At 45.0% G+C, this 11999-nt stretch overlaps 1 protein-coding gene across 1 annotated transcript in view; it reads left to right on the forward strand.

Annotated features, from left to right (window-relative positions):
- The window catches only part of MYO1E (myosin IE), a 239662-nt gene extending 228176 nt beyond the window's left edge, over nucleotides 1–11486 (forward strand). The window contains exons 27-28 of the mRNA XM_066275467.1: nucleotides 4960–5129; nucleotides 10700–11486. Coding sequence (XP_066131564.1) covers nucleotides 4960–5129; nucleotides 10700–10776 — 247 coding nt within the window. The 3' untranslated portion in view covers nucleotides 10777–11486. The remainder of the gene's footprint in view (nucleotides 1–4959; nucleotides 5130–10699) is intronic.
- The last annotated feature ends 513 nt before the right edge of the window (nucleotides 11487–11999 follow it).

Here is an 11999-nt window from a genome sequence, read left to right on the forward strand (position 1 = left end):
ATGTGAGTCGCGGGACCACTCCACTGCTCCCCGGCTCTGAGCAGGCCTGGGTTACCAGGGGATGTGTCAGGCATAGAAATGAGATTCAAAGGCTGAGCAGGAATTAGCAGCACTGGTTGGAAGGTAGGGACAGTCCAGGGGAGCATGGCCAGAAGGAGGGACCAGAAAGTCAGTCTGGGAGTCTTGTGCATATGCCATTGTGTCATCCAGTGTGGAAACCAGCAGGAGATTTCAGCACCCTGCATTAGTCATTTCACGGCAAGGCTGTGAGGTCAAATGAAAACTGTCTGTGAAAATGCCTCCCCCGGTGCATTGCCCAGAGCAGGCAGACCCTGGGGAGGTTTATCTGCATGTCCTACAGCTACAGGTAGGGGTTCCCGGATGACCATCAATCTGTTGAAGAAGAGTGGAGACATGCCCAGAGGTGACAACGAGGCAGGAGTGACTGATAAGAAGGAGGGCTGTGCTTAAATCTCTCTGTGAGAAGATGCTGCCTTACTGGAGCAGTGGTCACCCCTCCTGGTCACAGAGGACATTTAAACAGGAAAGAGCCAGACCATGGTGACCTCAGGCTTGCCGAAGCAGACCCTTTCCCCATGCAGAACGCAGAGCTGTTCTCCACCTCCATATCCATTCTCCGTCAGACTCTGTGCCCAGAGACAACACCCACCTCAAAGCTGCCTGAGCCTGTGGAGCGCTGTGAACCTGATTCAGCCAGATGGTAGATGCCCAGGTGGCTTTACATGGCCAGTACGGTAGCAGCTGTCCACGGCCTCTGCCTGGGACAAACCAACTTGCCCAGGGTCTACCCGGGAACCCAAATTCCTCAGTAATCCCTGAGGTCTTACTTTGGTTGGTTCCACTTTGATGTCCCCGAGGAAGTAGCCTCTGATGCCTTGGGGTCGAAGGCCACGCAGGGGCTATGTTCGCAGGGTGTTTAAGCAGCCCTCCTGCGCCCACCCCTCCTCCCCTCTGCCCTAGCTCCTGGGACACCCAGGGGCTGCTTGCACACAGGCTGGCCACGGGCACTCTGTGTAACTGCAATGCACTGTGGAGCCCAAAGGGGCTTATGCAATTTCCTCGTGTTGTTTTTTAACCAGCTTTTTTGATATATATATTAAAAAATCAACTGTTTTAAAGTTCAATTCAATAGTATTTGGTATAGTCACAGGGTTGTGCAAACGTCGTTGTCATCTACTTTTAGAACATTTTCATCAGCCCAGAAAGACAGCTTCTTCCCATTAGCAGCCATTCCCCAAACCCAGCCCCAGCCCCAGGCAACCACACTCATCTACTTCCTCTCAATATAAATGAGCCTTTTCCAGACATTTCATTTAAGTAGACTCGTCCTTCTTTTATTAAATTTACTCCTAAGTATTACATTCTTTTTCATGTCTTGTAAATGGAATTGTTTTCCCTGTTTCATTTTTGTATTGTTCATCGGTGATGCTTAGAGAGCTGGTTTTAATATACGTATTGATCTCATCTTCTATAATCTTACTGAACTTTGTTTATTGGTTTTAATAGTTGTTTGGTAGTGTATTCCTTAGGATTTTCTTTCCAATCTGTGTGCTTTTTATGCTCCTTGACTAGCTGCTCCGGCTAGGGCTTCCGGCGCAACACTGAGCAAACGTGGTGAGAGCTGACATCCTGTTTTGTGGCTGACCTTAGGGAGAAAGCATTGTCTTTCACCAGCAAATACGACATAGGCTAAGAGTCTGTGGACCCGGCTAAGAGTCTGTGGGCAGGGGGTCCGAAGCCCAAGCAGGGCTCAGGGGCTTCCGTGAAAAAAGCTAGGGAAGCATTAGTGTGGCCTGTGGCAGGATATGAGACAGGCCAACAGGGACTCTTGGCCCCATGAAGGAGTCTGGTCCATTTTCCAAGGGCAGAGAGAAGCCGTGAGAAGGACTGTTAGCTGGGGATGAGGTGAACTAGTAAGTGCCGAGCCGCAGTGATGTTCGGGGAGCTCAGAAAGGAAGCAGCTGGCAGGGAGGACATGAAGGAAGAGGAAATGAGGCTTTGTCCAGCAGAAGGCGGTGGGCAGAGGACAGCGAGGGCTGCCTCCAGGGATGGCTGCAGGGAGGGTGGTCCTGTCTTTCAAGGGTCATCCAGCTCTATCTCTCCACTGAGAGGCCCCCTGTCCAGTCTGTACCCGAGTCCTAATACTCCTGGCTCCAGATGCCTCATCAGCTTGCACTGATGGTAGGGCCCCCTCCCTGACCCCCAGACATCGGAGAGGCCAAATCTCCCATCTGTGAGTCTTTGGGGAGTGTGTGTGTGCATGTTCCCTCCCATCCCTGCTCCCTGGAACTACCAGGCTGGCAGCTGTCCTCCCTCCCAGGGTGTTCCAACACACACCCCACCCCTCCACCCCGTTCCCTTTTGCTGGGAAATCAGCTGACTGCTGGTATCCAGGCTAATGGCCCTTATTAACCAAATGCTGACATTCCTAATATATGGGTTGCTTAATTAAAAACCTGTGTGCCTAGCCAGCTTTCAGAGGAGCCAGCACTTCTCAAGCAGGGATTGGGGATTTCCAGTAGACAAGGGAGGAAATGATGTGATGCTACCAATCTATCAGATGCCTTTCCTCTATGATAAAAGTGCTTGGAGGGGGCCGGGAGGTGGGGACCTGGGGGTCTGCTTGACCTGAGAAGACTGGAGCCTGTCATCTTGGGGTTGGCTCCCTCCTATGAAGAAAGGGAGCCCCAGGCAGCACCCAAGGAACCCTGCCCCTGCCAGGAACAGCCCTACCGCCCCTGGACATCCAGTGCCTCTTTCCCCAAGATATCCGCTCAGATCCAACTTACTCATCAGCACGCAGTTAGCATCTAGTGTCACAGGACCTCAGCAAGGACAGTGGGCTCTGGCCTCTTGAGAGCACAGCTCAAAACTAGGTGTGCTCTTTCCTTTCAGAATTCAGGCCCCAGGAGAGACCCTCCTCCTGCCTCCTTCCTCCCGCAGGGGGTAGCGGTGTTCACAGGCCCCCCCAGACCTGACAGCCAGCCCCACTCTGTTGTGTTCAGCCCTGCCCCTTTCAGGAGAAATCCGAAGCTTAACTTTTGTAAGCAAATGAATGTAGGCTTTCCTTTGGTTTGTCCTTAAGCAAAGTAGGGGGAAATGTCTTCTATATTTATATTTCCTTTTCTTCTAAATGTTTTTATGAACATCTTTAATAAGCAGTTGTTTCTGATACCAGTTTAAGATCTCACTCAAGCCTGGCCAGGCGGTGGCGCAGTAGATAGAGTGTCGGACTGGGACGTGGAGGACCCAGTTTTGAGACCCCAAGGTCACCAGCTTGAACCCAAGGTCACTGGCTTGAGCAAGGGGTCACTCACTCTGCTATAGCCCCCCCTGGTCAAGGCACACATGAGAAAGCAATCAATGAACAACTAAGGTGCCACAACGAAGAACTGGTGCTTCTCATCTCTCTCCCTTTCTGTCTGTCCCTATCTCTCTCTCTCTCTCTCTCTCTCTCTCTCTCTCTCTCTCTCTCACACACACACACACACACACACACACACACACACACACCTCACTCAATAGGAACAAGCTATAGGTATGTGCCTGGAGACTATGGATGAATAGTGGCAGGAGGCAGTAGAGTGCATTGGAAGGATACATTTAAATCTGGATTAGGGTTTTGTTTTTTTTTAATTTTTTTTTATATTTTATTTATTCATTTTAGAGAGGAGACAGAGAGGGACAGAGAGAGACAGAGAGAGAGGAGCTGGAAGCATCAACTCCCATATGTGCCTTGACCAGGCAAGCCCAGGGTTTCAAACCAGCGACCTCAGCATTTCCAGGTCGATGCTTTATCCACTGTGCTACCACAGGTCAGGCTGGATTAGGGTTTTAGTGCTGGAGATTTTTTTTTTTTTTACATTTCTTTTATTGCTTCTAGAGAGAGAGGGAGAGAGAAAGAAACAGGAACATCAATCTGTTCACTTTTTTTTCTTAATGTTTATTGTACTGACTTGAGAGAGAGAGAGAGAAGAAGGGAGAGAGAAGCAGGAGCCTCGATCTGCTCCTGTATGTACCCTGCCTGGGGATCAAACCAGCAGCCTCCGTGCTTCAGTACGATGCTCTAACCGACTGAGCCAGCCAGCCAGGGCTAGTGCTCCAGATATTTTGATGATCATGATCAAGGAGGTGCTATTGGCACCCAGTGGGTAAAGGCCAGGGGTGTTGCTAAACACCCTACAGTGCCTAGGGCAACCCCATAATAAGGAATTAAGTGGCCCAAGATATCACTAGTGCTGATGTTGAGAAATTGGACAAGCACTTGCCAGAGAACACTTACAGTAGCATTTTTTTTTTGTCATAAATCTAGAATCCTCCCAAGTGCCCTTCAACAGTGAATAAGTAAATTTTGACACAGTCGTGCAGTGGAATAGTATAAAGCAATGAGAATGAATGTGAACTAAAACTACGTACACCAACAGGGTACATCTCAAAAATGGAGCGAGTAGTAGGAGAATAGGATTCCTTTTGTACAGTTAAAACAGGCAGACTACGTGGATTGGTTAGGGAGAAAAGCAGAATCATTAACACAAAGTGCAGGGGATGGTTCATTCAGGGTGGAGTTATAGCTGAAGAGAGGCTTCTGTGGCACCAGCAAAAGTTCTGTTCTCAAAGATTCGTGACTATTTGTTTTATTATCCTTTAGTTGTATGTGTGTGCTTTATAAACTTCTGTACGAGTGTCTTCCACAATATGCAAGGGACCACAATAAAAGCAGCTACTGTTGATGAAGAGCTGACTATGCTTTTGCAGTGACCTTGTCAGGGAGGCTATTTTATTCTCAGAAAGTTCAGGGAGTAACATAACCTTCTAAGAATGGAGCTGGACTTGAACTTGAAGAGGCCAGTCCTGGCCGGCCCCGTGGTCCAGACCTCTACACAGTGCTGCTGCTTCCTATTGGCTGCCATCTCTCATCTGCCTCCACTCTCTCCTCAGCGTCCGGAGACAAACGACCAGCAGGCCCACCCCAGCAGGCGGCAGACCCAAGCCCCAGCCCAAGCCGAAGCCTCAGGTGCCACAGTGCAAGGCTCTGTATGCCTATGATGCTCAGGACACGGACGAACTCAGCTTCAATGCCAATGATATTATCGATATTATCAAAGAAGGTAAGTGCATGGCTGGCTGGCTGGGACAGCCTCCCAAAGAGCAGGCAGTTTTGCTAGAAAAACTAGTTTAAACAAGAAATGAATTTAGGGCCCCTATAACTGAAACGTGCAGAGTAAGCCATATGTCAGGCTCAGATTGATTGAGACTCCAGCTTCCTTTTTTTTTTAATGTTTCCTTCAGCTCTGCCTTCTTCTTTGTATCTGCTCCCTTGTCGGGCTGGTTTTCCTCCTGGTGGCAAAGTGGATCCGTTAGTACCAGGCTAACGGATCAAACCATGTCTGAAAGCTGCTTTGTCTCTGGGACTTCTCTTAGCCGTTGAACAAAGTCCTCGGTGTCGCTCAGTTTGGACCAAATCAGTCACATGCTTGTCCCCGAGCAAGACAAAGGCTATCCCGAGAGGGTTAGCCCTGGCAGGGACCACCCCACCCAAACGTCACGGCCGCCTCCTCATGAGGGTGAGGGAACGGAAGGCAGGGAGGCAGCCTGTAACATATGTCTAGAAAGGTGGCTGAATGTTTTATGGATTTGGTAGAGAAGAAAAGTTAGAATATTATATACATATAATCAAACATTACTGTCTATGGAAGTATAAAAACAAAGATAACTCCGGCCTTAGGTGTTAGAAAAAGCACCATGAAGGAATGGCATTTATGCTAAGGGATGGGGTGACGGACAGACGATGTCACAGAGGCCAGAAAAAACAGGTTGTCTCAGGAAAAAGAAATGACAGAGGAGACAAGATGACAGCAGGAGTGCCCTGGTTGTAGAAAGCCCTGAATGTCGGGCTCAAGGGAACTGAAGACGTTGTCGAGCTGCCCAGGTAGTGGTGGGATTCAGCGGGTTCGCACCTATTTTTTGTTGTTGTTGTTGAGTTTCATGAACCGGTTGTTAAAATGGCCCTTGTAATCAGGGTTCTCTCTAAGGTGGATGCCTGGGCAGCTGCCCAATGTGGAAATCGTAAATTTACATTCCTTACTCCTTTTTAACGTTCATCTGCGCAACAGCGTATTCTAAGCACCCGTAGTAACATTCATCCCATGCACAGGTGAAAAAAAACTGCAAGTGAGGGCGCCAATCAAGAAGCAATATGGAAATACCTTAAATAACAGTGTTATTGGTTTTTTGCCAGATATTATTTAATATTTTTTCATTAATATTTTAAAAACTCTTATAACATAATCTCATTTTGTGTACCTCTCTTTTATTGTTCTTATTTAGGTATTAAATGCATGAAATAATAAACTACCTTTCAGTATATATTTTTTTATACTTATGGTAAAACGGTCATGAGGGCAGAGAACTGGTTGTTAAATTATTTGAATCCCACCACTGCATCCAGGGTTTAGGAGCAGAGAAAGGACAAGCTGAGTGAATAGTGGTTCTTTGGCAAGTTTAGCTTTTAGGAAGGGGTGGCCAAGGACAGTCCCAGGAGTTGTTTTAACAGGTCCCTTCATTACATGGGCTCACTCAGAGGAGAATGTAGGTCCCTGGACCAACCTCCTTCCTTCTAACTGGTCTCTAGGCCTGGTGTTTTGTTTTGTTTTTTCTTTCTTCCACTTTTTTTTAACCATCTAGCTTCACACAAGTTTTACTAGTTTAAGCTGTTTAGTATCCTTCTTCAAAAATGTCAAAGTGAAAATAGGTATTGAAATAAACTAGTAAACACAGGATTTTTATTACCATTTTTGTTCAGCAAAAATACTAGAAATAACCTAATATCCAATAAAGAAATTGGTTGAAAAGATCTTTGCTATCTCCATTCAATGAACTTTGATGCCAAAAATTTTTAATTAAAGATAATGATACAAAAGTACAGTATTGAAATGGAAAAATGTTCATGGGAAAAAGGAAAAGGTCTCATTTTTTAAAAATATAGAATGTATTTGGCTATATGTGTGTATATGTATATATATATATATTTTTATATATGTGTTATAAAAAATGTATTGGTCTCCTTAAGTATTGAATTTTAAGTGACTATTATTTCTTTTTATTTCTAATTTTTTTCAAATTTTTATTTCTAATTTTTCTAGAAATAACATTGAATATATTTAAAACAATTCATATTTACATAAAATGTGGAGTTCTAGAAGTGATCAAAACATGTTATAAGTTATCACTGTAATTTAAACAATGTGGTGTGAGTGCAGGGATAGACATGTAGATAAATGTGGTAGAATAGAATTCAGAAACATTCCTGTGTATATAGGAATATATATTCAGAAATACATTCCTGTGTATTTAATATAAGATCAGTGGGGCTTTGAAATCAAGGGAAAGGATAGGATAGACAATTCCTTTCTATTTTTAAAATAAAACATCTACTTCATACATGAAAAAAAAATCGAGTGGATTAAACATCGAGAGTCAACTAAACTATAAAAGTGTTAGAAGGAAACCTAGAATATTGTATTAATTTTTTGGGTGGGAAAAACCTTCCTATGGAAGACATCAAGCCCCCAAACCATACAGGATTTAACCTCATAAAAGGGCTGTATTAAAACCTTCTATATAGCAAATAGCCCCAGGAGCAAAGCCAAATTATAGAAAACAGACTAGGAAAAAAACATTTTACATGTATAAATAGTTCCTCCCCAAGAATAACACAAATAATCCAGTCCAGAAATAGACAAAGGCTATTGAGGCATCAATGAATGCAGCACAAAACGTTTCACCTTTGACACCAGCAAAGATAAAGTGAGATACAGTCCACATTCCCTATCCAAAGAGCTAAATGAGTCTCAGAAATCAGAAATGGAAACTTTTAGGAAGTTAATAGTGGTGTGTATGTGTATGTAACACCCTTAAAGAAACACCCTAGATCAGTCTCCTGTGAAACATGAGCATTCACACTCTGTGGGAAGAGACTGCATAAACTCATGTCAATTCAGGTCAAATTTTGCCATCAAATGAGTTACAGAAAACTTTTAATTTTGAGAACATTCTGGATTTTGTCATTACAAATAAAGTATGGACTCTAATATCTGTGGTTAGTGAGGGAAATAAATAACCTTCTTTCACTGTTTCTTGCTGAAATAGACTTTTGGGGAGGAAATTTAATATTTATCACTATCTCACATTTTTAAATTCCCATGTCGTGGATTTATATATAACCCCTTCCAAGATAAGTCTCAAATAAATAAATATTTAAATGTATAAAATAAACATAAAAAGTCCTATAAGTAAGTATAAGAGAGAGGTTTTATTTTTTAATTAATTTTCGAGAGAGACAGACAGAAACATCGATCTACTCCTGTATGTGCCTTGACCAGGGATCGAACCAACAACCTCTGCACTCTAGGGATAAAGCTCTTAACCAACTGACCTATCCAGCCAGGGCAAAAGAGCTCTTTTTTTTTTTTTTTTTCTTTTTTTCATTTTTAATAATATCAATGTGGGAAAGGATTTCTGAATGTGACAGAAATCCAAGAAGCTGTAAAATAATAGAGATCATTTGATTCAACTACTTAAATATTAAAATAATTAAAATATGATAAAATTTTAATATATGAAGATATAATTAAAAACGGAAGGAAGGAGCCTGACCAGGCGGTGGCGCAGTGGATAGGGCGTCGGACTGGGATGCAGAGGACTCAGGTTTGAGACCCCTGAGGTCACCAGCTTGAGCGCGGGCTCATCTGGTTTGAGCAAAAAGTCCGCCAGCTTGAACCCAAGGTCGCTGGCTCCAGCAAGGGGTTACTCAGTCTGCTGAAGGCCCACGGTCAAGGCACATATGAGAAAGCAATCAATGAACAACTAAGGTGTTGCAACGCACAACAAAAAACTAATGATTGATGCTTCTCATCTCTCTCCGTTCCTGTCTGTCTGTCCCTGTCTATCCCTCTCTCTGACTCACTCTCTGTCTCTGTAAAAAATAATAAATAAATTTTTTTTAAAAAAAGGAAGGAAGGATATTTGCAACTCATGTGACAAATTCACAAATATATGAAGAACTCCTAATCAACAAAATAAAGACCAACAACTGATAGAAAAATAGGCAAAATGATAAGAACCAGTAGCATACATGCAGAGAATATGGAAGCTCCCAGGGCACACAGGAGAAGCGCCCATTTGCTTCTCCACCCCTCCGCCGCGCTTTCCTCTCTGTCTCTCTCGTCCCCTCCCGCAGCCAAGGCTCCATTGGAGCAGAGATGGCCCGGGCGCTGGGGATGGCTCTGTGGCCTCTGCCCCAGGCGCTAGAGTGGCTCTGGTCGCAACATGGCGACGCCCAGGAGGGGCAGAGCATCGCCCCCTGGTGGGCAGAGCGTCGCCCCTGGTGGGCGTGCCAGGTGGATCCCGGTCGGGCGCATGCGGGAGCCTGTCTGACTGTCTCTCCCTGTTTCCAGCTTCAGAAAAATGGAAGAAAAAAAAAATTAAAAAAAAAAAAAAAAGAATATGGAAGCTCTTTAGACTCTGACACGAGATGATTGTTAGTATATATTATTAAGGCTTTTAAAAATGAAGAATATGTTTAATGCATCGTGTGCTATGATTTGTGTAGAAAAGGTTGTCATTTTTATAAACACTTCCGTGTACATGAAATACTCTGGGAGAAAATACAAGAAACAGGTAGCATTGCTTGCCTTCAAAGAGGGGATGTAAGTGGCTGTTTCTACTGTTTATCCTTTTGTGCTTTTGAAAGTTAGGTATGAAAGTATTACCTATTACAATAAATAAAAATACATGTTTTTCTCACAAGTCCATAGCCTCTGACCAAGGAATCTCTCCTATAGATCTACCTGCATGTAGGCATAAAGCTGCACATATGGATGTCTATTGCATTAATAATGAAAAGTTGGGAACACATGGCCATCAATAAGGAAGTGGCTCCATAAATTCTAGAATACAGTGCAGCTAGTTAAAAAATGAGATAGTACCATGGGAAGGTTCTTCTGTAAGTATTGAAAAGCAAGATGCAGAATAGTAAGATATAGAATGGCCCGTTTCAGTTTAAAATGAATGTGTATTTGTAATCACAGAAACAGATCGGGAAGAATATATACCAAATATGTATTATTGGTGAAGGGCCTGGGATTCAGGTGGGAAGTAAGGATCAGAAGAGTTGCAGACGAGTTTCTCCCAGAAACGAGTCTGAGATGGAGTTAGTAGTGTGAGAGGAGAGAGGTGGGAAACAGGGCTGGGGTGTCCGACCAGGACACCCCAGACAGTCCCTGCCAACCCAGCAGCTGCTCTGGAGGTAAGACTCCGTGTTGCAGAGACCCAACTGCCCAGGCCCTGGCTCGCCTGGGCCTGACGCTGCCCCAAAGAAGAGCCGTCAGCCTCCTCTCAGAGGCTGAGCAGTCCTAAAGGGCCAACAGCTAAGGGCTGTCACCCACCCTTAGCATCTGGACTGCAGATCCTTCCCTGACAGGGCCCCTATGTCTGCTGAAGGGGAGGGCTTACTTTTTACCACAATTTCTTTTATTTAAAAGAAAAGAAAGGAAAAGAATGTGGATGGAGCCAAATCGCCCTTGCGTGTGGGATGCACCATGGGCGGGGGGGGGGGGGGGGGCTATATGGCCCCGAGCTGAACAGCCCCCTTCACTTTTGCGTCTCTGTCTCCTTGCAGATCCTTCTGGCTGGTGGACCGGCCGGCTACGAGGCAAGCAGGGCCTGTTCCCCAACAACTACGTGACTAAGATCTGAGCTGCACAGAGACTCTGGCACACGGGGCAAAGGAGCTCCAGGCACGGACAGGGGAGGGGACATTCGGGGCTCTCTTTCTGATCTATTGTGAGCAACTGCTTCTCCTCGGCCTGGAGTTATTCTGGCACCTTCCCCAGGACATTGAAAAGCTGGGTTGGGGACAGGGAGCATCACTCCATAAATGATCCTAAAAGATAGCCTACTTATAGGAACCCAGGAGGGCTAAACAACCACCCACTAAGACTTATTTATTCTATTTAAACCTGGTGAGAGGACAGGCGAGGTCCACTAAGAACTTGTTGGCTCCATCAGAACAGCACCCTGCGCGATCACAGGCCCGGGAACTGGCTGTAGGCGGCCGCTGACAAGTGCCTTTAGTTGAGCACATTTCTTTCATCCCTCTTTTCCTTCTTTGACACACAACATTCCTCTCTGCCATCTCCCCTCAGGGAGGACCCGCTCTCTGCAGGCTGGGCTTGGCATGAGTGGGCACTTCCTGTGCAAATGCCAAGGGCCGGCGTGGCCTGCCGAGCGCAGGGGCCGCTGGTTTACACTCTCCGGGACCATCGGGCTGCCGGGCAGGGCGGGACTGGGCACTGGGCTGTTGGCCTCGCTTTCTCTGGGTCTTCAGTGGGAATGTGGCTGGCCCATGTTGGTTTTGTGTTTAATGCTGTACCTATTACTAGAAGTGTCTCTTTTTTTTTTTTAAAGCTGTACATTTATAAAAACAGATCATATACTGTACATGTAAAAAAAAGTCTCAAGATGGTAGAAACATGTATGAATGTACTAAGTAGTGTTCCACTGTACTTATTCATAAGGTAGGTTTTATTACAGAACTCGCACCAGGTACTTACACATGTGCACTACTCCTTTTCAACTATAGAATCAGTGTTACTGCTTTCTAGCTCGGTCCCTGCAGACCCCTCCCAGCCCTTTCTCTCCAGGTAATGTTCCTCTGCCCTTCTCTGCATCCCTCCCCTTACCTCCTAATAAATAAAGGAATCGGTGAACCACCTTGTCCCTTCTCAGCATTTATTATGGTTTGAAGTGTGTCCATATACCCTCAAAAAGACATTTTGAAGTCCTAACACCCACTACCTCAGTATATGACCTTATTTGGAAATAGGTTCTTTCCAGAGGTAATCGAGTTAAAATGAAGTCATTAGGATACGCTCTAATCCAATATAACTGGTGTCCTGATAAAAGAGAAATGTGGTCAC

The sequence above is a fragment of the Saccopteryx bilineata genome, chromosome 4 (assembly GCF_036850765.1).
Source record: "Saccopteryx bilineata isolate mSacBil1 chromosome 4, mSacBil1_pri_phased_curated, whole genome shotgun sequence".
Lineage (NCBI taxonomy): Eukaryota > Metazoa > Chordata > Mammalia > Chiroptera > Emballonuridae > Saccopteryx > Saccopteryx bilineata.